We start from the raw sequence: 23,039 nt of genomic DNA on the forward strand, positions 1-23,039 counted from the left end.
CACAAGCAGGACCCAAATGCAACAGCACTCTCCTGCTCATGTTCCCCAACAGCTGGTACTGAGAGGCATGCTGCCTTTGGTCCTGGAGGTAACATATAGCCACCAGGACTGGTGTCCATCCATAGCTTTATCCTCTATGAATTGGCCTAACGCACTTTTAAAGCTGTCCAGGTTAGTAGCCACCACCATACATCATGATAGCAAATTCAATAGTTTAACTACGTGCTGTGTGAAGAAGTCCTCCCTTTCATCCAGTGACCTCAGACTTGGTATCTGCCAGACAACCTGGCCCTTCTGATTCTTTATTCCCTATTTTTTAAAAATAAATTACCTGGGAACCCGGCCTGCTGCCCTCTAGGACTATCTTCATTTGAGCTCAAAAGAGCGATTTTGTGATTTGGAGCTCGGAACTTCTGCCTTGTACTTAGGTTCTTGGGCAAGTTACTTTTCTTCTAGACTCATCAGTTTGCCTTTTCAGAAATGCATGCTGTGACTGGCCATGCTGACCATTTATAATTGGGCAAGCCCCCTGCCCTATGGCTGCCACTTTGTTAAAGCAACCACAACTCTCTCAAAATCCCAAATGTGCCCCCAAACGTCCTGAATCTCCCACCATCCAGCTTTATGGGATGAACCCATTGGTTCCTAGCACTGAGGGAGAAAAACCTTCACGCTCTCCATTTTCTCCACTCACCATGTGTAACTTTGAACACCTCTTACCGTGTCCCCCCTTAGTCACCTTTTTTCTGAACTTACAAAACAAACCAGGGGAGTTGCTCAAGCCCTTTGTTTTGGCTATGCTTTTCTAACCCTGGTTGGCTCTGGGACACCTACAGGCAGTGCCTGAAAGCAGTAACCCTCTCCTGATGTTGCTCTGCAGCAGGGTATACTGCTTCTGCCCATGGAGGTTCCCTTTAGCTATGGTGAACAGCCCACTGATTGGCTGATGGTCCTCCATTAATTTTTCTAATCCTTCATTTAAAGCTGCCTAAACCAGTGGCCATCACACATCTTGAAGCACTGAATTCTTAAGTCAATTCCATGTTGCAGGAAGGACTTCCTTTTGTCTGCCTGGAATCTACTGCCCAACTTCATCCAACAGCCCTGTTACATTACTTGAGTCTTTCCTTGTTAAGAAGATGGTGATCATTTCCCCACCTCCATGACCTCATTTGAGGGCAGCAATATCCAAGGATGCACATCAGCTACATTCACATTGACATTTTCTCATCAAGCACTCAAGTGTATGAAAAACATTTTTTTTATTACAAAACTAATATTCCCCAACAAGGCTGTACATTAAGATGCCATTACAGTTGAAAGTCGGTATCAGCAGTAAGGGAAGTGTGGGGGATTATGCGTTTGAAAGACATACGAAGGGTGTTGGAATTTTCTAAAAGTTGACCATCACACTATCGATCAAGTCATTTGTTTCATTTAAAAAGTACAGAAATATATGTCTGATCTGACCCACCAGGTGTGAGAGGACACCACGAAGAAAACAAAATGGTGCTCTTTTGCCAACAGGTCTTACATGTTTGCACAGTACTAACGACTTTTGTCACAGCAACATCACAGCACAAAGCAAAGCTTGCTGGGGCAATTTTATATCTCAGGAAGTTTAAAGCAGTCATTCAGGATACTTGTCAGGAGTTGTCTGTGGAGAAGGAACTCCAAACAGATAACGGAGCATGGAGAAAAGAAATCAAGCAGTGTATGTGTACACGTAGAAGAGAGTAGGAGCATACGTTCATGTGAGATTTAAACTATGGATTACAACTGACCGCTCAAACATCTGAAGATAATTCAATGAAGGATGTGCAAGATTAAAACCCCCATTTTTTTTGTTAAAGTCCAAAATAACAAGGGGGGCTATTTGGGGGCCTGGCACCAGACTCAAATAACTAATTTCTTTTTTAAAAGACAAACAAACGCCACCCTTCCTCAGTCAACAAAACTGAGCATTGAGAATAGTCAATGAACTGGGTGAGGCAGAAGGGTTCCCCTCTTGAGTGGTGCTGTACACACTTTGGAATCTGATGCAGTGCTACCAAATAAGTCACTAACAGATGGAATATTAAAATATATTCAGCGATTGTGTGTGTGTAAGCAAGTAAGAGATAAAAGAAAGCATCATCTCCCAATGTTTACCCTCCAGCATTCAAGCCCCCCCCCCCCCCGCATTTGATGCCAAACACATTAAGGCAAATTCTGCATCATTTCGCGACTGAACCTGTTAACTCCATTCCCAAGTGCATATCAGCAATTTTGATAGTTATTTTCCCTTTTTAAAAAGGATTTAATTATGCAAGACAAACAAAGGCCACCCCACCCCATAACTATTGGAGGTTCCATCACAGAAAGAGAACTATTTCCCTCATACAGCACCTTTCCATTAAAAAGTGTTCTCCAAATGGTGTTTAACATCTCCACTTGAGCATTCTTTCTACAACAACCATAAAAGTTGCACTAGGAGAGTTCCATATGAACTCCAGACAGTTCTGTCTTCCGTGTTTGCAGTACGGTTCACAGTTCATTCGGAAAAGGGTACTTTTGATTAAAGAGTGAATCAATAAATGGTCCAGGGGTCATCTTCCCACCCAAGCCCCACTCAGGAAGGCACCTTCTACCTCTGGGATTTTTAGGAGAAAAAACCAAGACAAACTATCTTCAAAACCCCCAAAAGTCAGATGAGAAAACAAAGTTTCCACGGCAAGATTTCACAGGTGGAATGGATTATCTTCAACTCAAAATACGGTCCAGAATAGGTGGTTCCAAACTGGCAGGAAGACGTAAAGAGCTCTTCATGTCATCTCTCTGGGTGAAACCAAGGGGGATAATTCGCTTGAAGCATGTGGGAGTAATATTAAAGAGAGATTAGGGAAGCCTCCTCAAATCACATCACCAGCCTGGAAAGAAGATGGAGGGATATGTGTATCATTTTTCGGTGTCACTCCTCCCTCCCTTATGATACTTTTAAGAAAGAAAAAAATGGGGTGGGGGAAGAGAAAGGGTATGGGTTAAGTAAAGTCCTTCTTCAAACTACCCAGGATCTACTGAGCAACTGGTTTCTCTTGGCTTTCTGCAAGCAGAGGCCAAACATGTTCACACGCAGAGCCACGTAGTTGGTGTGTGATGCAGTCTGAAGACACACTTGCCTCCGTGTGGACAGGGTCTAGGCTACAATTCTCAAGAGGACTGCCCTGAAGAAAAACAGACATACACACAATAATCCATATAGGACTAGCACCTTGAACTATCACTATGAAGTGGTGGTGGTGGTGAGAAGACGGCCTCAAACTGATCTAATAGGGTCACAGATGTTAATCCAGAGTACAAACAAAAGACGCTCACCCACGTGAAACCCTCAAATTTGGTGTCACTCTCAGTGATGAGTTCAGAACAGGCAACAGTACCCATGATGTAACTCAGCCTTCCTGAACCCAGTGACCTCCAAATGTGGACTACAGATCTCATCATCCCCAGCCAGGAACCCAGGGTCACAGGAAGCTGGAGGTGTGGGGATTCCAGGTTGTAGCCACATGGTTCACACACGGTACTAATCTGAAAGCACTCAAATCTGGTGCCGTTCTCAGTGATGGATTCAGAAGCGACAAAACAACCCATGACATAACTCAGCCTTCCCAGACCACATGCGAACCTGAGAGCACACCGATCACTCACCAATCCCTACTCCGGCATTTCCAATTAAAAAGTACCAGGAAGCAGGTAATGGAAAGATCTTTGCTTAAGAGAATACACTGGGCTGGACAGCAAGAATACCCAGACCTATTATAAGCCAGCTTCTGAAGGGACCCCTGGGTTCTCCAGAACAGTTTGGAAAACCACCAACTGAGGCCACTGCAGAGGTGTGGATGATGGGGGCGGGGGCGAGGGGGGGCGGGGAGAGAGGACATTAGCACAGAGCTGCTGCTGTATTACCTGGACTATACACTCTCCACCTCCTGGCCACGATCCACCTCCTCGTCCTCATCCTCCCCATCTTCGTTGCCCCCGACCTTCGTCATAGGGCCCTCACCATCCCTCGCTATCTCCTCCACGTGAGCGAGCATGTCAGCCATCAGCGCTTCTTCCAGCCTCTTCCGCACTTGCTGAACCAGCTCTTCCTGTTTCCTGTTGAGGGAAGATGAAAATGAAACAATGACGAAACCCCACCTGGTGTCCTGCAACCTTCATGGTTTTCACGGCATGCCGCAGAGGCGAGTAAGGAGAACGTTCACCATCAAGGAAAGGGGCAAACCCAGAGAACAAAACTATCAAGTGCCACACAGAAGAAACAGATGGAAGAGTTGGTCCTTGCTGGATCAGACCAAACTTTTAATCCTGTCCAGACTCCTGCTCCCCAGTGGCCAATCAGATGTCGCTGGGAAGTCCACAAGCAAGACATGAAGGCAACACCTCCCCTTTGCTGCCTTCCCCAGACTCCAGTATTTGGAGGTAGACTGCCTCTAAACGTGGAGGTTCCATTTTATCATTACAGCCAATTGCTATCAATAGACCTCTTCCTCCATGAAATTATCTCACCCTCTTTTAAAGCCTTCTAAGTTAGCAGTCATCACCAGGTCTTGTGGCTGTGAGTTCCATAAGTTGAATCTGCATTGTGCAAATAACACTGTGTCTTGAATTTCCCTCCCACTGATGTCATTCAGTGTTCCCCTTGCACCCAATTCTAGTATTGTGAGAGTGGGAGGGGGAAAAATATCTCTCTCCCACTTTCTTCACAGCATGCATAATTTCACAAATCTTTGATCATAACCTGTTTTCATTTGCTTTTGGCTAAACAGAAAAGCCCCAAAGACTTTAGCCTTTCCTTGTTGGGGAGGTGCTCAAACTCTGTGTACACAGTGAGCCTATGTGCACCAATTGCTGGGGAACATGGGTGGGCAGGTGCTGTTGCACTCCTTTCCTACTTGTGGGTTCCCGGTCTGCAGCTGGCTGGCCACTTTGTGAACAGAATGCTGGACTAGATGGACCCTTGGTCTGATCCAGCAGGGTTCTTATGATCTTATGCTCTTCTTATGATAGTTTCAGTTGCCCTTTGCTATAACATGATCAATACCAGCAACACGATGTCTAATCTGCTAAGAGAAATCCAGTGTTATGATACCGGAAAAAAAAGTGATGTGGTCAGTGCTGGGCACCACACTTTAAAGGAGGACCCTGCCAACTGGAACATTTGTTTTGCAGAGTACTTTTTTTTAAAGATACTTACACGGCTAGTCTGAAAGACACAAGAGGAAGTATTCTGCCATTTTGCAGAATTCAGACTGGATCCAGGATCTGCCTTCCTCAAGAGGAAGGGCTCCACTTGTGGGAGACCCCTCTGGCCTGATTACTGGCGACTCCCCCCACACCACTGCTCCCCTCATTTAGCAAAGTCTCCTGACTCTCTGTGCAGCATTTTCAGGGGGCTGGAAGGGCTGCTGTGGGAAGGTGGAGGCAGGGAAGTCTGTTTCCACCAGTGCAGTTGCTCCCACTTAAATCTGGACCCAACCCTTTAATATTTTAAACCAGAGAGAGATTCATCTCCTGTTCTGGGCACGTGTACTACCTGATATCTTCATCAGTCACCATGAAGGCTTTGCAGAGAGGCTGAGAGGTGTTCAGCCAGACTCCTGGGTTCTTCTCCACAGCAGCGGAAAGCTGCCCAGTGATGGGCATAGTACTGGTGTGCAGGGCGCTGGCAATGGCGGAAAGGAGGGTCTCGTCGGTACAGCCGGGCCCCACACCTAAGGACGTCAGAGCAGCAAAACAGGTCATCAATTCCCCTTCCTGTCCCACCGCTATTCGTCCCTCTGACCTAGGAAACCAGCTCTCCCCAACCTGGTGTCCTCCAGATGTGTTGGACTCTCTCTCAGAATCCTGGCTGGGGGATTCTGGGAGCTGTAGTTCAACACATCTGGAAGGCACCAGGTTGGGGATAGCTGTATTAAACAGTCAAAAGTCTGACCAGCCCTGCCAAGTCTCAGATGCAACTGTTTCCTGCAGCATGCTGCCAGCGTGGAGTAGTGGCTAGCATGCTGGACTTTGAGGGGCAGACCTGGGTTCAAACCCCTACTCAGCTGTGAAGCTCACTGTATGAAAGTGGACCAGCAACTGTATCTCTCAGCCTGACTGACCAGGGTTGTTCTGAGGATAATGGCAGGGTGGAGATGGGCAGAAGTGAACATGTACCACCCTGAACTACTTGAAGGGTGGCATACAAAAAGTAATAAATGCCACTGCTTTCAACCTCTATCAGAAGCATATACACAGCCAAACATCAGGGTAGTTATTGCAGATATCCAACGAAGAGCAGGATCGGGGAAGAGGGGAACTAGGAGCCAGAGGAAGCTGGGCTGTTTCTTGACTGGGGTCAGGGCTGCGACAGCCCATAGAGAAGCTGGCTCCAGTCAAAAACTCTGCAACACAGCCCAAGGACTGTAATGACTTGCATTTAAATTGAATGAATACAAAGGATAAATCCACACGCTCAAGTTCTACATATCTTATAGACATTGTAATTTTGAACTGAGGTTCTCCTGAGGCTATTCTTCAGGTTCTCTGCCTTCAGCGGAAAAGTGGATTGTGACTTGAGACAGAGCTCTCTGGGTGGTGGCACCCCGGCTGAGGAGAAGCCTAGCCTGGTATGGAGTCCAATGTCATTTTGGTATCAGGCAAATCTCTTTTTATTCACCCAGACCTGTTAAATCTTCTGTTTTAGAATTAGAACATTAACGTGTGTGACACCAGCTCTTTTCAAATGTGACCTTATGCTTTTTTACTGTTTTTAAAATTCTTGCGAGACGATACGAGAGAACGTTTGAAGGCCGAGGACCGGAAGATGAAATGCCCACAAAGAAAACAAAGAACACTCTGAACTGATAAGCCACCAGCAGCAACAGATCAGCTCCCACCCAGTTTGACTGCAGTACCTTGCAAACCTTTTGGAAGGTCCATTGTTTTCACCAGCTCCTCTGCAATATCAAAGGCATTTAGGCCGCTTAGCTTCTTCTCCCAGAAGAGCTGAAGACAGAGATCAGTGTTGTTAATTTATGTACAAAAAGTGAGAAGGGGGGACAAGAGAGAGACTGTATCTTTCCCAACACTGTGAGAGCTACTACATATCTTAAGGAAGGTCAGACAGTTTGGCCATCTGGCCCAATGCTATTTTCTACTCCAGCCTTTATCAATACGGTCCCTCAGATGCTATCGACTACACCCCCATCAGCCTGTCAGCATGGCCAATGTTCAAGATGACAGGCATTGGAATCCAGTGGCTTTCCAGCACCTCGGGAAGAAGGCAGGCCTTCCCCAGATGCTTTTTTTTTTTTCCAGAGGCCTTCTGCATGCAAGGGATCCCCCCAAAACTTTTAGACAGGCACGTCTCAAAGATCTGCCAGCCAAAAGGCCGGGAAGGCCTGGACCTGGGTCTGGCAGGAGCCCTGGTGCAGGGGAGAGCAGTGTTTATGGCACTACAACCGCTGCTCTGGATGGAACTTGTGAATGGAGAGCCAGCTGCGCACATTTGGAACAAAGCCTCCAGACAAGGAGGTCATCCAGGCCAGCAGGAACTAGAGGAGCTTTTGTTAGGCTGGGGCCCTCCAGATAGGCTGAACTACAACTCCCATCATCTCTAGCCACCATGGCTATGGGCACCAGGCTGGGAAAAGTTGAAATAGAGCTTGTAATATGTATGTGTGCGTGCGCACACACGTGCGTGTATGCATAATGGGGTCAGAGGCATGAGAGCATTCCTCCATGCTTTGGCACCATGGGCCACCAGTCCCCCTTTAATAACGCCCCCCCATAAAATAACAACCAATATAAGAAATACATTAAAGCCCTCAATAAAATTAAACATCAGAGCAGGAGATTCAAGATTAAATGCCTGCTGGAAGGGGAAGGTCATGACTCGGTGTCTAAATGTATACAGTGAAGGCGCCAGGCAACTCTTCCTGGGAAGGGAATTCCACAGACAGGGAGCCACTACAAAGAAGCCTCTTTCCTGGTAGCTGCCCGTCACACCATTGTCAGCGGTGGCACCCAGGAAAAGCCTCCAAAGATGACCTTAATAGTCTGGCAACAACATATGAGAGAAGGCGCTTGAAATAAATAAATGGCAGCCAGCTCTTGTGAGCATATTCCAGGTTAAGAGTCTGTGTCAGCCTAAGAGTCTTCAAAGATGAGAGAATGGGCCTCTGACAGCAACTGGCTGCCTCAACTCTTCTCCAGCTGGGAAGGGAGGAGGGTCTATATATGCAAACAGACCTCTCCTGCGCAAGGCTCCTTTGCTCAACCATTAGCTATTGACAACATAAGGTAATACCTAGGATGGAGCCTTCATGTTCAAAGGCAGTCCACTTCAGAATTACTAGCTGCTGGGGGGGGGGGGGGGCTGTTGCCTTTACACCCTGCTTGTGGGCTTTCCAGCGACATCTGGCTAGCCATTCTGGACAAGGTGGACCTCTGGCCCGATCCAGCAATCTTACGCTAACACTGCTGTCCTGGGCCTGTAACTGGAGACAAACAGCTCTATGGGAACTGTTAACCCAGCAAAGGTCTGGGGAGAACAGAGCTTCAATGTCCCTGGTTCAACAGTTGTCACTGGATCTGCCTCGCCAGTGGCCATAGCTGCGTCTTTCCCCTTTTAAGTAGAAATGTGCTCCCGGGTAGCCCCTTCCTCATGAGTCTACCATGAGTAAGTCTTCTGGCAGTGAGGTGGGCACTCCGACGGTGGCCCTGAATGTCCCTCATGGCCTGTTGGTGTTCTGGGAAGCTATGGGAGGAAGGAGAAGAAGCTGGGTTTGGGACAGGGTTGCAGGGGTTCTTGGGTGAGGTATCATTGCACAGGACCCCTCAGGTTGCTACTGCAGGAGAGAGGTGAGCTGAGGGATGAAATTCCTCCTCCTCCTCTTCAGCCTTGGGTTGGCCAGGAGCCTGACACCAGCCCAGTGTAGTGGGGGGAGCACACTAAGGCTGGACTGGAGGAGACCAAGTTTCAAGTCCTGCTCAGCTTTGATCAAGTTGCCATCTCTCACCTTAGCCCCCACGTCTCGAGATCACAGTATCTTCCCCCTCACTCCCATCCACAACCCTTACCTGGCGGGGCTGGTCAACAGCTTTTTGTGGATCAGTTTTCACTTTATTGCTGGGGTGGTTGGTGATCTTAGTGACTGGCTGTTTGAAGATTGAGGCCGTCTGCCTGACAGGGAGTGCGGTGTTTAGGTCGGGTTTATCCTAAAACGGAAGGGTAGTGGGGAGGGAGAAGAGAGAGGGAGAGAGAAGACTGAAACAAGTAGAAATGAAAAAGTTTTATTTCCAAAATTAAAACTAAGATGAGTCTGTTTTTCTCTCTCTTTGTTGCACAAAGGGCCAAGCTACGGGTGACATGAAATGCATCTTAGCACTGGATGCAAATTGAATTGGGGGAGAGATTAATGGGTTCAGAGCAGGCATAAAGGGGGAATGTAACCTTTTCTTACCCCTGTGGCAATCCAGAGGCAAATCCCTCTTCCGAAGATGGCATTTGCACATTCCAGCTTGAGGCGGATTTTCCTCAGGACCGCAGAAGGAAAGGGTTAAAAGACCCCCCCTGATTATCACCCCACTCCTGATGCAATTTTCAGTTAAAAATCTGGCTTTTTTAATGGTTTAGGTCAAAAACAGAAGGTTTATCTGAGATGGTGAGGACTGAATTCAATTCAATAACCTCTTTCAGCCTAAGGGCTGAATTCAATTCTGAAGAAATTGGGGGATGGGGGGGAGAAATGCCAATGTATTTTAGCTTAAAGGTCTTTCTATTAGTAAGCAAGCCTTAGCAGAGGCACTTTGACCTTTTATAATGGGAAAACCCCTGTGCAAAACCTGGGAAAACAGCAAATTATTGATGGTCAGGGGAAAGAGTATGTGACCATCTGCAGAAACCTGGAGGGCCACATTTGGCCTGTGGCCATGAGGTTCAACACCCCTGGTTTAGCACCCCTACGCTGCTGCCATCAAATATCATTCACTGTTAGATTAAAATTTATTGACATGTATCGTGTAGTTTATCAAACAAAAAGTATAAATGCCAAACTAAGTAAATAAAGTCAATAAATTCCTTTTCTGCGTGTGCGCAGAATAATCACACGATACCCACGGAGCCCTGACAGGAAGGCCATGGGATGGTCCCAGTCTTCTCATCACAGCAGCCCAGCCACCGGCAACCCTCACCTTTGCTTGGCTGGAACAGTCGTAGCGCATCCTCTGCCTGTTTTTGTTCACTTTGCTCATTAGCATCTTCCCCGTCCGGAAGTCAAATGTGCTCAAGTCCATGGAATTGCCCAAGTAACGTGCCAGCTGGGGCTTGCTGCGGAATTTCTTTCCGCTCGGGCTGAGGAACGGACAGGATTTGGGGGGGGGGGGGAGAACAGGGGCAGGAGAAAATTCAGTTTTCAAACTCTGGCCAATATGCAATTAGCGCTACAGCAAACCAAGCGTAGCAATTTGCTTTGGGAACCTTCACACCTAACCTCATAAAACAGAAGTTTTGCTCCAGCAGTCACACACACACACACCCCTACCCTCCATCTCGATAGCCTCTACAGCTAAAACTGGAGCAGTCCACTCCCTATAGAGCTGGTGATGTGAGCAATGCAATACAGAAGTACTTTACTGTTGAAGCTACTGCTGGAAAGGCAAGGTGTGAACAGATCCTTCCTTTGAAGCATTAAGGCGGGATAGCTGGTTGATCTCTGGAAATCTTCTAACCTTCCTTCCCACACCTGTTGTAGGTGCAAGATTTAAGATAAAAGCACTAACTGGTCCATGACTAACTTTAGTCTAATGCTATTTATGCCAAAATATCCCTGGCTGATTTTGACGGAACTTGCTGGGACCAGCAGACAGGATTCCACAGAGTCCTGGTACAGCAATTCCCAAGGCTAGTTACTCTAGAGCCCAGAGTCACTTCTACTGCCCATCTGATTACCCCCGCCCCCCGGTTTATCGCACAATGCTTGCCTGCTGGACTCTAAAAACAGGTAGCCATCAACAGAAACCATAACCATGAGACCACTCTATTTTTTAAACATGTATCAGTTTAGGAATAAAGTTGCTGGTTGTAATCTGCAAAACTGCCAGGGATGTCACAGAAACCTGGCTTAAGCACTCCCCCTGAAAACAACCCCAAGGCCCTCTTAAGTAAAGAAAGGCAGGGAGTGCCAAAGATAAGCCTCGTGACTTTTCTGTAGCAGCTCCCTCACAGCCATTTTTGGATGCGTCTGGTAAGGCATGAGGGGACAGGTGGGTCCAGCCGGACTCTGGCTGAAAGGGCTGACCGGAAACCACAGCTGTGATCAGCAGAGCTCATGAGCTTCCTGGAAGTCCTCACCTGTGCATCAGCCATAACTGTGCTGAACAGACCTAAGTCTGCAGGAGCCTTCCAGTCTGGACAGAGAAGTCTGACATCTGGCACTGGGAGATGGAGCTGTAATCTTAAGCTACTGGACCTCAGCTGTTTTTTGGATAATGCTGGGTGGATGAACTGCACTGGAACAGAGTCCACTTCTCTTTACTCCCCAGGTACTGGGGGAGGGATCCCACCTCAGTACTGGAGCACTTGTTTTGTATGCACAAGGTTCCAGGTTCAATCCCCGGCATATCATCAAAAGGATCAGGTAGCAGGTGATGGGAAAAGGCCATTTCTGCCTGACACCCTGGACAGCTTCCTATGGAAACCAGTCTTTATTTAGAACCATGAGGACTGGAAACATACTTGATCTTCAGGGGACAGACCATAGCTCAGTGGCAGAGCACACGTCTTGCAGGCTGGAAGTTCCAATACCAGCTAAAAGGATCAGGTAGCAGCCCGCGATGGGAAAGACCCTTCTTTGCCCAAGACTCTGGCACAGCGAGCAGAAATTACTGGGCTAAATGGGTCAACAGTTTCACTCTGTGCAAGGCAGCATCATATGTTCCTAATCCCAGCCTTACTAAGCCCCAGGCCCTACGTCACAGGATCAATTTCACTTTGGCAGATTTAAAATGTTCAGAACTGGTTCCAGAGCTGCTGCTTCTCATCCTGAGACATCTAAAAATGGTCAGGTTTGCCATTTATAAAACAAACAAACCCTGAGCTGAGACCCACGCAAATAATGCACATTGCAATCAGGGAAGATGCCACAATGGCCTCCTCAGCAGCTTGACGCAATGATGCAAAGCTCTGGAAGTTGGGTAAGATGTTCTCTCAATTTGAGGCCTGCACACCTGTGAGGAAACCACTCCACATGGGCCACAGTGCTCTTTTTAAAAGATATATAAGTGTGAAGTGTCCTCTGCCCGTGCCTCTCCACCCAGCAACTAAGATGTAAAAAGCAGCTGCAAAGCGACGAAACCAATTCTGCATGCTTCTCTGCCTAAAGGTATGCTTGCATTGTAAGGGTTTTCTATGATTTGCTTCAGCCACTGGTAACAAGAAAAGGCAGTCTGCGTTCCTTTCACTCCTTTATTTAAAGTGTTACTTGAAATTCACAGACTTTTGGGAGCGTGTGCACGGAGGGAGGGGGCAGGGGGAATTAAGATGAATGCATCACTGCCTATTCAGACTTGTCCGAACAGCCTCCAGATGTCCACTGTGCATGGGCAAGCTAAATTCTTTGTTCTTTTATGCTCCGTTTGCAAGGAGAAAGCCTTGCAAATTTATCCCAGCCTCTATTATAAGCCAACCTCATCTCCACCTCCTCTTTTCTAGCTTCGAAGAGGTATATGCCAGACATTTCACAGTGCCTGGAAAAAACAAGGGGCTTAACAATAATTTTAAAATAAAAATGTGAATTAAACTATGTATTATATACAGAGTAGCAGTTTTCAAACTTTCTACTTTCAAAGAACAGGCTTCCACACTGAGTCATCCACCAAGTAGCCAGAGCACAACAGAACACTCTGGGAAACCCTCTACACATATTGAGCCTCACTATCACCTTATTTGAGGTGACTCTCAGTCCCAGCAGAAACCAAACTCTTCTGTGGCTACACCCTACAGGGGACTGGTAGTAAAGGTGAACCATCTTTGTGGAAACACATCTGCCATCACTGATTTTCTTGTTGACAAACCCCCATAAGCTCCCAAGGAACTCAGGCTGAAACTCACAGATATCGAGTGTACATCGATGTAATTATGGCCCCATATCACATCCTGCGCAATACACCAAGTGATGGATGTATAACAGTGCTCTAGGCAGTCAAGACATTGGTCCATCCAGTTCAGGGGTGTGGAACTAGATGGACCAATCTAGTTCAGTAGTGCCTCGAGCCCAGGGGTCAAATCCAGCCCTTCAGGGTTCCTCAGATGGCCACTCCTCCTTCCCCTGGCCCCACGCCCTTTCCCCCAAGAGCTTCTCCTTAATGGGATTTGGCCCTCAAGCTGAAAGAGATTTAACTCCCCTGGTCTACTCTGATGGTGATGGGAAGAGAGAGGCATTTCCCCGTATCTGCTATCAGCCCAACCCAGTCTTTTTAACTGGAGATGCCAGGGACTGAATCTCCCCGTCTTGTGTGTAAATGGCAGCATTTTGGCTACATACCCACTGACACCTGGATAATGATTTTATTAGTATATACAGTCACTGTATTAGTACATATCAACCCCTTTTGCAGATGGAGAACCTTGTTCAAGGCTGTGCAGGGATATTATTCCATGGCCAAGATGCGCATGTGTGTCTCTGTCCATGAACCAATTTTCTAGCCTTCTTCTCACAGACATCTACTGTTTTGTAATGTTATTTTGTTCAGTTGATTATGTAAATTGGTTGTATTTCATGTTATTAGTACTGTACACTGCCCAGAGTGGCTGGGTAGCCAGCCAGATGGGTGGCTAATAAATAAATAATAAACACAGGGTTCCAGGTAAGAATCTCCAACAAGGCTGGGGCAGGTGGGTGGGAAACATTTCAACTCATTGACATTAGCATTTTTTAAAAAATCAACATGAAAGATGATTCGATGTCCACATAATTACATCTGGGATTGGCATATTTCATGCAAAGCCTCCACTTCCCGCTCTTCTTATTCTATGCAAAATGTAGGACAGTTATGAAAGGTATGATGAGTCACAATTACATGTAAACTAAATGTCTCCCCTTAAAAAAAAAAGGTCATGCTGGAAGGCTTAAACCTATTCCTAAGTTTCTGAAAGATTGGGGGGGGGGGGGAATGCAACTGAATTTACATATGCAGGTTGCTTCCTTGATTCAGATGTGTATTTCTGTTTCAATTATTATCTATGAAGTTTTGCTAAAATCTTTTATTCCAAGATTAAGGTTTGGCCAACTTGCGTCTAAACAATGTGTCCTTTCTATCTATAACTGCTATTTCTCACTCTTTGTGAGTGTTGCTCTATCTATATTTAAAAATACTTCAAAAATTAAAAAGAAACACTTAAGTATTCACGCAAATGGATGGCAGCATATGATCTTCATCTATATATTACATAAATGCCGTGGTTAGAGCCGGCTTTTTGGCAACTGGAAAGGAAGAGCGTATCGCTTCTATCTGCCCCAAATCCCACCTACAGTTTCCTGTATGAACGAGCAGGAGATGCTACCGCACATCCGTCTCCATGCCAGCGACAGGAGGCTAATGCCTCCCAAGGCTTGTGGCAATGAGGCATCCTCCAAGTAAGAAGCTTCTCTCTCTCTCTCTCACACACACACACGTCTCTATGCAACAGGCTAGGCTGTCACTGCCTATATTGTCAGCAGACAGCTGGAAGCTGTAATGGGGGGAAGCCCCCCCAGTCCCTTTGTGCTCCACACAATAGTATTTTGAGAAGCACCCCACATAACGCAACTAAGCCCTAAGCAAATGGGTTGGTGGCAGCAGCAGCAGCATCACACTGGTTCACGGCAGCCACCCATTCTTAAGCCCCCCCCCTTCCACAGCGTCCAGGGGCATTCATTAATGCGGATACATCCTCCTAGATCAGACCACCCCGCCCTGCAGGACTCCACTCCTAGGACTCCCGATGCACTCCTTCCTGATCCTATGCAAATTAGGATGCCAGCTTCACCAGCAGGCGGTCATCCCAAATTCTTATTCAACGGAATGCAGCCCTCAAAACAATTCCCCTGCCCTCCACAGACTGTGTTGCAGTTGGGGTACAGGTCCTGGCTCAGAGAACTCACCCCCAATATATCCAATGCAACTGATGTGTGGTCTCCTATATTTGCCTGTCTGTTGCTTTGTGACCCCCCCAACTCCCACAGCACCCCTGCACAATAGAGTTACTAGACAGAGAAGCCCCCATTCTCTCTACACAGTGGAAGAGGATGGTTCCCCATCCCTCACTCCCAAAAGACACCTCCTGGCTGACCCCCCCCCCCGCAAACCTTGATGCAAAGGGGCCAAGTTGTCCCCAACGCAATGGGCAGCATTCCTCTACAGTAGCAGCAGCAGCCATGGCTGAGAAAGGGTAGAGAGGACCCCCCCAAATGCTAGCAGCAAGCCCAGTACAGGAATATTCCCCACAGTGCAATCGGTTGCTATGCCCGAGAACACAAATAGCCAGCCCACTCACTCTGCCACAACATTCAAGGGGGTGCCCGTCAACCTGAAGCCCCCACCCCAGCCATTATGCAAAAGAAGTCACCTAGAATCTAGCTCTAGGCAAAAATACACATTATACCTGGCAATGGGACTGTCATTTGTAGCCTACTCCCCTCCAACATCCCGCCCCCACGGAAGTAGCAAGCCATCCGCAACCCACCCCCCACATAGACAATCAGTTCTTTTAATGCAGAAAAACGGCCGTCTGTGGCTCGTGCCGCCCCCTCCCCAAAATGCGACGGACGCAGCCGCATCCCCCAAACCGGACATCCCCCTCACACGGCAAACAGGCAGTGAGAAGGGTTGGCGGTAGCAGCACCCCTCTCCCATATCATGCCCACGATCCAGCCCCAGCAGCTCTAGCCTCCCCCGCCCCAGTAAACTGCGAGCAGGGGGGCAGAGAAAGGACAGCCCAGCCGTGCACCCCCCCCGACGTCCATTCCCAAATGCAGACACCCCCCCTTCGTGGTGTCCACGCGCGTTCGCAACGGGGTGACAGTTTCACAGCAGCCAGCAAGCAAGCAAGCAAGCAAGCTAAGAGAAAGGCAGGCGGTGGCGGGCAGCAGCTTCCCCCATGAGCCCCGCCGCCTGCTTGCCTGCCTCCCTCCCTCCCCGCCCGCCGCCAACCCCCTTAGCCCCGGCCCCTCCGCCGTGGCACATTCACCTATAATAATAGACATCACTCTTGCCGGCGGAGAGCCCCGATTTTCTGGTCACTTCTTCCCTTTTCCATCCCTGCGGGAGGGCTGAGCACTCCCACCTCTTCCGATCCATCGCTTCCACGAGGCCCAGCTCGGGCTCAGGCTCGGCCCAGCCGCCGCCGCCTCCTCGGGCTCCCGCCTGCCTGCTTGCTCCAAGGTCCCTCCCAGCCAGGGCTGCGGTGGCTCGTTGAGCTGCTCCTCGCTGGCTAGCTGGCTCACTTCTGCTGCAGCTGGTGGCGACTGCAGCCTCCACTCTGGCTCCCAGGGCCAGGCTCTTCCAGAGCGCCTCCCTCGGCTGGGATTGGAACCTTCGCGGCAGCGGCTGTTCCCTCCAGCGGGCTGTCAAGCTCGCCTCCCTCCCTGTCTCCCGCGCGAAGGGGGCGCTGTTCTTTTTACCCGCCGGCTGCGCCTCCTCGCTCGCATCACGCCGGCTCTTCTCCGAAGAGCGCCCCCCTCCCGCTGTTAAGCGAGTCCTTCCCATTCATTCTCCAGCCGCTCGTTTTTGTGGGCTTCCCCCCCCCGCGGCCCGTCTTCTCACCGCGCGCGCATGCGCGTCTCGCCCCCGCGGCGGTTCTATCCTCTCGCGCGCCTCCCCGCGAGTGGGGGAAAAACGGCCGGGGGAGGGGGGGTGAGCGCGCGGGCAGCCGTTGCCGAGCGGCGTTAAAAAAAAAAAAAAAGCGCGTTCGCCTCACACATCCCGCCAAATCGGGAAGGAGCGCGCGCGCGCGCGGCGGCGGCGGCGGGGCAGCGGTATCCCTCCGCCTGGGTGGAGATATAGTCCCCTCCCTTCAGCCCCGAGGGAGGCGAATCCTCACATGCACACGTGAACTCGCGACAGATCCACCTGCCCCCCCGCTCCTGCCTGGAGAAATAAAAACAAAAACAAAAACCGCCACACGTGCAAAAGTGACAAACGAAACCTGACTCGCCCGCTGTCTATACCCCTCGCCCGCTCCGGACTCGACACGGGCACAACCCCGAACGTGTGAACGCGGCCCACCACACTCAACAGCGAGCCCCGTCGCGCTTCTACCAGGCACGGCGCTCCTCGGGGCGATAAGCCCCGCGCAAGGCTTCTTCCGAAGCCCCACACACGACAGCCAGGCGTAAAGCCGCCCCAAGGCCGCCCGTCGCCCCCCAACAACGCCCCCCCTCTTTAATCTCTTCCCCCCACATATCCTTCCTCGTTCCCCCCACCCCTGGGCTTCTGCATCTCCCTCGCCCCCAACCACACAGCCCCCTCGCTGCTGATCACTCCCCATCTCCCCGCATGCGGCGGCCCCCGCAGCCCCCCCGCCCCCCTCCTGCGCAGCCCCCTCGCAAGGCCAGCGGACCCCCACAGCCCCGCCCGGCGGCCCCGCCTGTTCAGACTCACCGCCCCCCACCTTGGCCCCCGCCCCCACGGCCCCCCCCTGCCCCCGGGCTCGCGGAGCTCGGCGCGCGACCCCACCTCGGCCCACGGCGGGCAGCGCCCGCCCCACAGATCGCCCCCCGGGCTCGCGCAGCTCCGGCCGCCGCCGCCGCCGCCCCGAGCACGCACGTGCACCGAAGGGGCTCCGGCATCCCGCCCCGCTCCCAGCCCGCCATAAGCGGAGCCCCCCGCGCCAGCTCCCCCGCGCCCCACACACCCGCGCTCCCCGCCTCCTCCCCCGCCCCACAGGCCCGCCCCTTCCCCCATGCCCGGCCCCGGCCCTCCACTGCTATTCGCCCCTCCTGCGCCCCCAAGCACAAACAGCGCCCCGACGCCCCCTTGCTGACCCACCTCCCCGCAAACCCGGATTCCCCCCCTCGTCCTGCCCCCCTTGCTCGCTGACCTGCCCCACTGCCCTGGATCTCTCACCTCTGCAGCTCCCACCTCCCCACACCTCCTGAACGGCCCCCACATCGTGCCCCCTATAATGCACAGGCCTTTGCCTCCCCCCTCCTTGGCTCCCCCTAACCAGCCCCCAAGCGTCCTCCGCCCCCCCACCTTGCCACCCACACACCTTCCCCCGCTTCTCCGCCCACCTCCCTCTTGCTCGGTCCCGTGCGCTGCCCCACGGCCCCATTCATGCATGATGACCCACTGACCCTCTGGACGCATTGTTTGGAGCCCCACCGACACTTTCGCCCCGCTGCGCGCACGCCTATCCCCCCGCTGCGAATGTGCATGCTCGCCCGCGCGCCCCCGCCCCCGGCGCCCCATGCATTTCAGCTCACCCCAGGGGAGGGCAGCGCGGGCCCCCTCGCAGCCCCCCAGCTCCCCCCGGCGCCCTGGCCATCTTCCTCTTCCTCCCCCGGGCAGCAGAGCGGCCGCCACGTGGTTGCAAGGCACGCGACCCCCGCCCCTATCCACCCCACAAGCCCCGCCCCACAGCAGCCAGCCAGCCAGCCAGCAGGGGTGGGGTGGGGTGGGGTGGGGGAGAGAGGGCCGCAAGTGGGGGGAAGCGCCCAGCCGTCTTTCCCACCCACCCCCATCCTAATCCAGAGCATCCCGTCCTAAGGTTTCCTCCCCATCCTGCTTTCCAAATAATCCAGCAATGGTCACCACGCTACTTTCTCCCTTGTGCCTTTAAATCAGGCAGAAATCCACCTGGTGAGGCCCCCAGCCTTTCCCTCGCAGCGCACAGTCGCGGTGACCGGGCATGACTCACCTGGTGAACTTCTGCCTGCCTTCCCTCGGTGTAAATTAGCCAGGTATGAAATCTATCATCCCTTGGCATGACCACTGCCAACAGCTGGTAGTCGTTATTATTATTACTACTACTACTATTATTATTTACTATTATTTGTTAAGGTTTTGTTGTTGCTCAGTGCCTTGATGGCTTTTTAGCAAATAAGGTGATGTATAATGTGAATAATTTTTTTTTAAAAAAGGATAAATATTGCCCTGTACGTGGAGACCTTTGACACCTCCCTCCCAAATATGTTTTATTTATTCATTTAATATATTTACAACCTGCTTCACCAATACACTTAATATTATTCGTATTATTCCTTAAGTTTTCCAGGCACTGTTCAAAGATTTAAAAACACCAGCAGGTGTGTGTGTGTGTGTGTGTGTGTGTATATATACACACACACACACACTGCCCCCCACACACACACTCTCTCTCTCCCCACCCATCAATAATTTCCCCAAAGATATGCCTTTAAGAGAGAGAGAAAGCAGTAAGCAAGCCTGTGTTGTTTTTAAAACCTAGTCTAGAATAGCCCTGTGTTGAAATACCCAGAAGACACTTTAGAAGCATGGCAAAACATACAAGCTGTAGTGTTTAATCTGTTAACCAGTTAGGTTAGTTGATTTCCTTAAAAATACTTTTAATTACTGTGCAATCCTATGCAAGCCTACTCAGAAGAGTTATCGAGCTTAATGGGACTCACTTCTAGGTAAGTGTGTATAGGAATGTATCTTTAATAGACTAAAATGGTGCCCACGTTTAGTTTTGGTAGAGGATTAAATAACATTTTTTAAATGCATGTGCTTATGAAAGCTTATTAAAACTGGCCGGAGAGCTTTGGCTATGGGGCGGTAGAGACATGTAAGAAATAAATATATAAAATAAAATTGCACCATCTTAGATTCTTGCCATTTCTAAGCAAGCACAACCACCTCTTCTCTCACGCGCACAAGTGCATCATCTAAAAACAAAGAAAGTATGTTTTGTTTCAAAACTATCTCCTCCCCCCATGCAAGTGTATGCAAATTAAGGGTGCTATTCTATGCATGTTTAGACAGAAAAAAAAGTCCCACAACTCCCAGCGTTCCCCAGGCAACCAAGTCCGCTCATGTTTTTAAAAGGGTGCTATCCGATGCATGTTTAGACAGAAAAAAGTCCTGCAACTCCTGGCATTCTGGGAATTGTAGGACATTTTTCTGTCCAAACATGCATAGGACTGTGGCACCCTTGAACAATTAATCTTCTTTCCTTGCTTTAATTGGACAGTGGCCCTAGTGAAAGCTAATTGACTGAGGTGTGAGTGGTATGAACTTCAGGTTGCACCCAATAACCCCTCCCTCAATAGCAGTCTAATAAGTATCTTGCTGGGTTTTATTTTTCCCTCTGAGGCAAATCAGGTAGCTAATCCTTACAGCAATCCTACAAAGTAGGGCTGTGGCGTTATTTCCATGCTGCAGCTGGAGGGACTGAGAGAAAGGGTGGCTTTAGACAAGCCAAAAATCACTACTTTTTGCTACAAGAACCTTGTGAGAGGAGTCCAAACAGTCTGCTTAGCCCAGTATCCTGCTCCCAACTGCAGTCAGACACATTTCTTGAGGAAGGTCACAAGCAGAGCGTGCAGGCAACAGCCCTTCCCTGTTTGTCCCCCAGCAACTGGTACACAGATTGCGTCTGCACAGCGAGGTTCTATTTAGCTTCCAAAACAAGTGGCCTTGTAGTCTTCCCTAACCTGGTTCCCTCCAGATGTGTTGTGCTACAACTACCCCCATCCCCAGCCAGCACCCACCACCTCTGAGGGAACCAGGTTGGGGAAGGCTGGTCTTTGTACATGTGCCTGGGACTGTGAATTTCAAACTCCCTCTGGTCTGGGACTCCCTTTCCATGTCCACTTCTTGCACAGAGAATTCTGAGCCACATCCTACAATGTGCACCTTAATTTGCAGAGCTCGTTGGTTAGGTCAACTGATTGCCAGTTGCCCCCTCCCATTAAAATGTGTGAATGGGAGCGGGAGTGACTGCAGGGGGGCATATGCTTGGGAGTGAGGCCCTGTTGTCCCCACATGGCTAAACAATTATTTGTTTGGCATTGTGGGTTCATTCTGCCCCCTTCTGCAAGAAGCAATTATGTGAGTAAGGGGGGGGGGCTTTTTAATCATGCGATCGCGCGTATACATATATGTGTATGCATTAGATAGGCGGTCGCCTCTGAGTTTGGAGGCGGCCACCTATCTGGATAGGATTGTGCCCTCACAAAATTAAGATATGGCTTAGAGCATGATAGATGTTGGAGATGTGTTTCTTGTGGAACAGATTATATGTAGTTTTGGCACTGTGCTAAAATTAAACATTATTGGAATCTGGTTGTGTTTTATATTGAGCAGATAACAAGTTATAAGCTTCCAATGGACCATCTTAAGATACTCCTTAATTATTTAAAACACTGTGTGGAAAAGGTGGATGTGGAATTAATAATAATTTTTGTGAACTGCGCAGAGAGCTTCGGCTATCAGGTAATATAGAAATGAAATACATAAATAAAGTGAGAGAAAGAGAGGTTGGTGTAAAGCAATACACAATAGCAAAGCAACACAAAGGCTCTGGACCCACTGTTGATGCCATCAGTCTTAATGTAAAATATATAAGAAAGACAGAAAGATTAACAACATAGTATTCAAAAATATATTTAAGCTAAACATTTCGGCTTTGGGTCGGAAACTGAAATGTCTAGTTTGAATAAATTTTTTGAATATTCTGTTGTTAGTCTTTCTCTCTCTCTAATTTAACATATGAAAATAATAAAATGATTAACAAGCCCCTCTCACCCATGTCCATCTGTCCACCTATCCATCCCTCCTCCCTCCTCACAAGGAGTCCAGGGCAGCTAAGAACCCATATAAGGACAACAGAGCACACGAATACCACTTTTTTATTGTTCACTGCTTTGGAACCTGATTAGATGTGGAGCGGGATATAAATGTTGTAAATAAAATAAACACTGTTAAAACTGTAAATCTGAAGTTACATTTACACAATTCAATAGAACTACCACTACAGCACCAGAAAACAGATAAAACACTTGCCTGTAACCCAAAAGCCTTGTACAAATAAATATGTCTTTAACTGGCGCCTGAACGACAGCAGTGCAGGGGACAGGTGAATCTCTTCTGGAAAGGTGCTCCAGAGTCGGGGTTCCACCACCAAGGCTCTGGCACATGCGGTTGCCTCGTGGGCTACATTCCTTGAAGGCAGCACAAGCAAAGCCTCTCCAGCTAATCTTAAATCTTGGGCTGGTCGGTACTGGGGAAGACTGTCCTTCAAGTACCTGGGCCAGAGCCGTCATGGCAAGTAAGGGGGTCCAGTATTATGATGAAGGGGAGGTCATTTTATGCCCAGAGGCCACAGGGAAGTGGCTCCTAGGGGTTGCAAGGTCAGCCCCCCCTTTGGGCCCTCATACCTCTCTCTGCCACAGTAGGATTGGTACCATCGGAATTTTGGGGTCACCTTTGATGCCTATATAAGAGACAGATAATTGAGTTTACAGGGCAACGCCAAGTTGGGAAGGTTCCTTCGGGGTGGGAGCTATATAAGATTTTAGGGCTAAGGGAGAGATTGGATAGAACTTCATCCATGGTATCAGTAGTACAGTGCCTTTAAGTACCTTCTGTTATTTGCTTCTTGGGACCGGATCCAAACTTATACTTGGAGTAGACCCATTGAAATCATGACAAATTTAAGCCCCGCTGATTTCAGTGAGTCCAAGTATGACTAGGTCTGGATCCCGCTCTTTGTTAGTGGCATTACGTTGGTTGCTCCCTGTTGCAAACATCTGGTGATGTGGCTTTTACTGATCAGGGCCTTTTCTGTGCGGGCATCCATTTTCTGGAACATCCTGCCCTGGGAAAAGTCACGAAGGTCCATCACTGGCTTCCTGCATCTTTTCATACAAATGTTCCAAACTCCTGGGGGATGTGAATTTTACCTGCATTGTTTGGTGGTCGCGGTGGTTGTTCTTAAAGTTGTTAGATGGTTGAAACTTTCATTTGCTTACCTCTCATCTTTGCAAACCCTTGATTATATACCTCTAGAAAAGCAG

The 23,039-nt window shown here is 49.3% G+C and overlaps 1 protein-coding gene across 8 annotated transcripts; it reads right to left on the reverse strand.

The window, feature by feature from the left end:
- Window positions 1-1,212: 1,212 nt before the first annotated feature.
- On the reverse strand, window positions 1,213-18,615 carry MBD3 (methyl-CpG binding domain protein 3). 8 transcript variants are annotated; one of them, XM_084825823.1, is made up of 7 exons: window positions 18,486-18,615; window positions 10,216-10,375; window positions 9,103-9,240; window positions 6,936-7,026; window positions 5,573-5,750; window positions 3,943-4,134; window positions 1,213-2,909 (listed from the first exon to the last, which is right to left on the reverse strand). In XM_084825823.1, exons 1-6 carry the CDS (start codon window positions 18,545-18,547, stop codon window positions 3,948-3,950), a joined length of 816 nt encoding a protein of 271 aa, XP_084681949.1. In that variant the 5' UTR covers window positions 18,548-18,615; the 3' UTR covers window positions 1,213-2,909; window positions 3,943-3,947. The 8 variants fall into 8 exon arrangements, with proteins under 8 accessions (XP_084681949.1, XP_084681950.1, XP_084681953.1 ...); XM_084825824.1 differs by having other exon boundaries at window positions 1,241-3,203; XM_084825827.1 differs by lacking the exon at window positions 18,486-18,615 and adding an exon at window positions 17,737-17,838 and having other exon boundaries at window positions 1,241-3,203.
- Between the last annotated feature and the right edge of the window lie 4,424 nt (window positions 18,616-23,039).

The sequence above is a fragment of the Heloderma suspectum genome, chromosome Z (assembly GCF_057233095.1).
Source record: "Heloderma suspectum isolate Gila_16-S chromosome Z, 16-S_ref, whole genome shotgun sequence".
NCBI lineage: Eukaryota > Metazoa > Chordata > Lepidosauria > Squamata > Helodermatidae > Heloderma > Heloderma suspectum.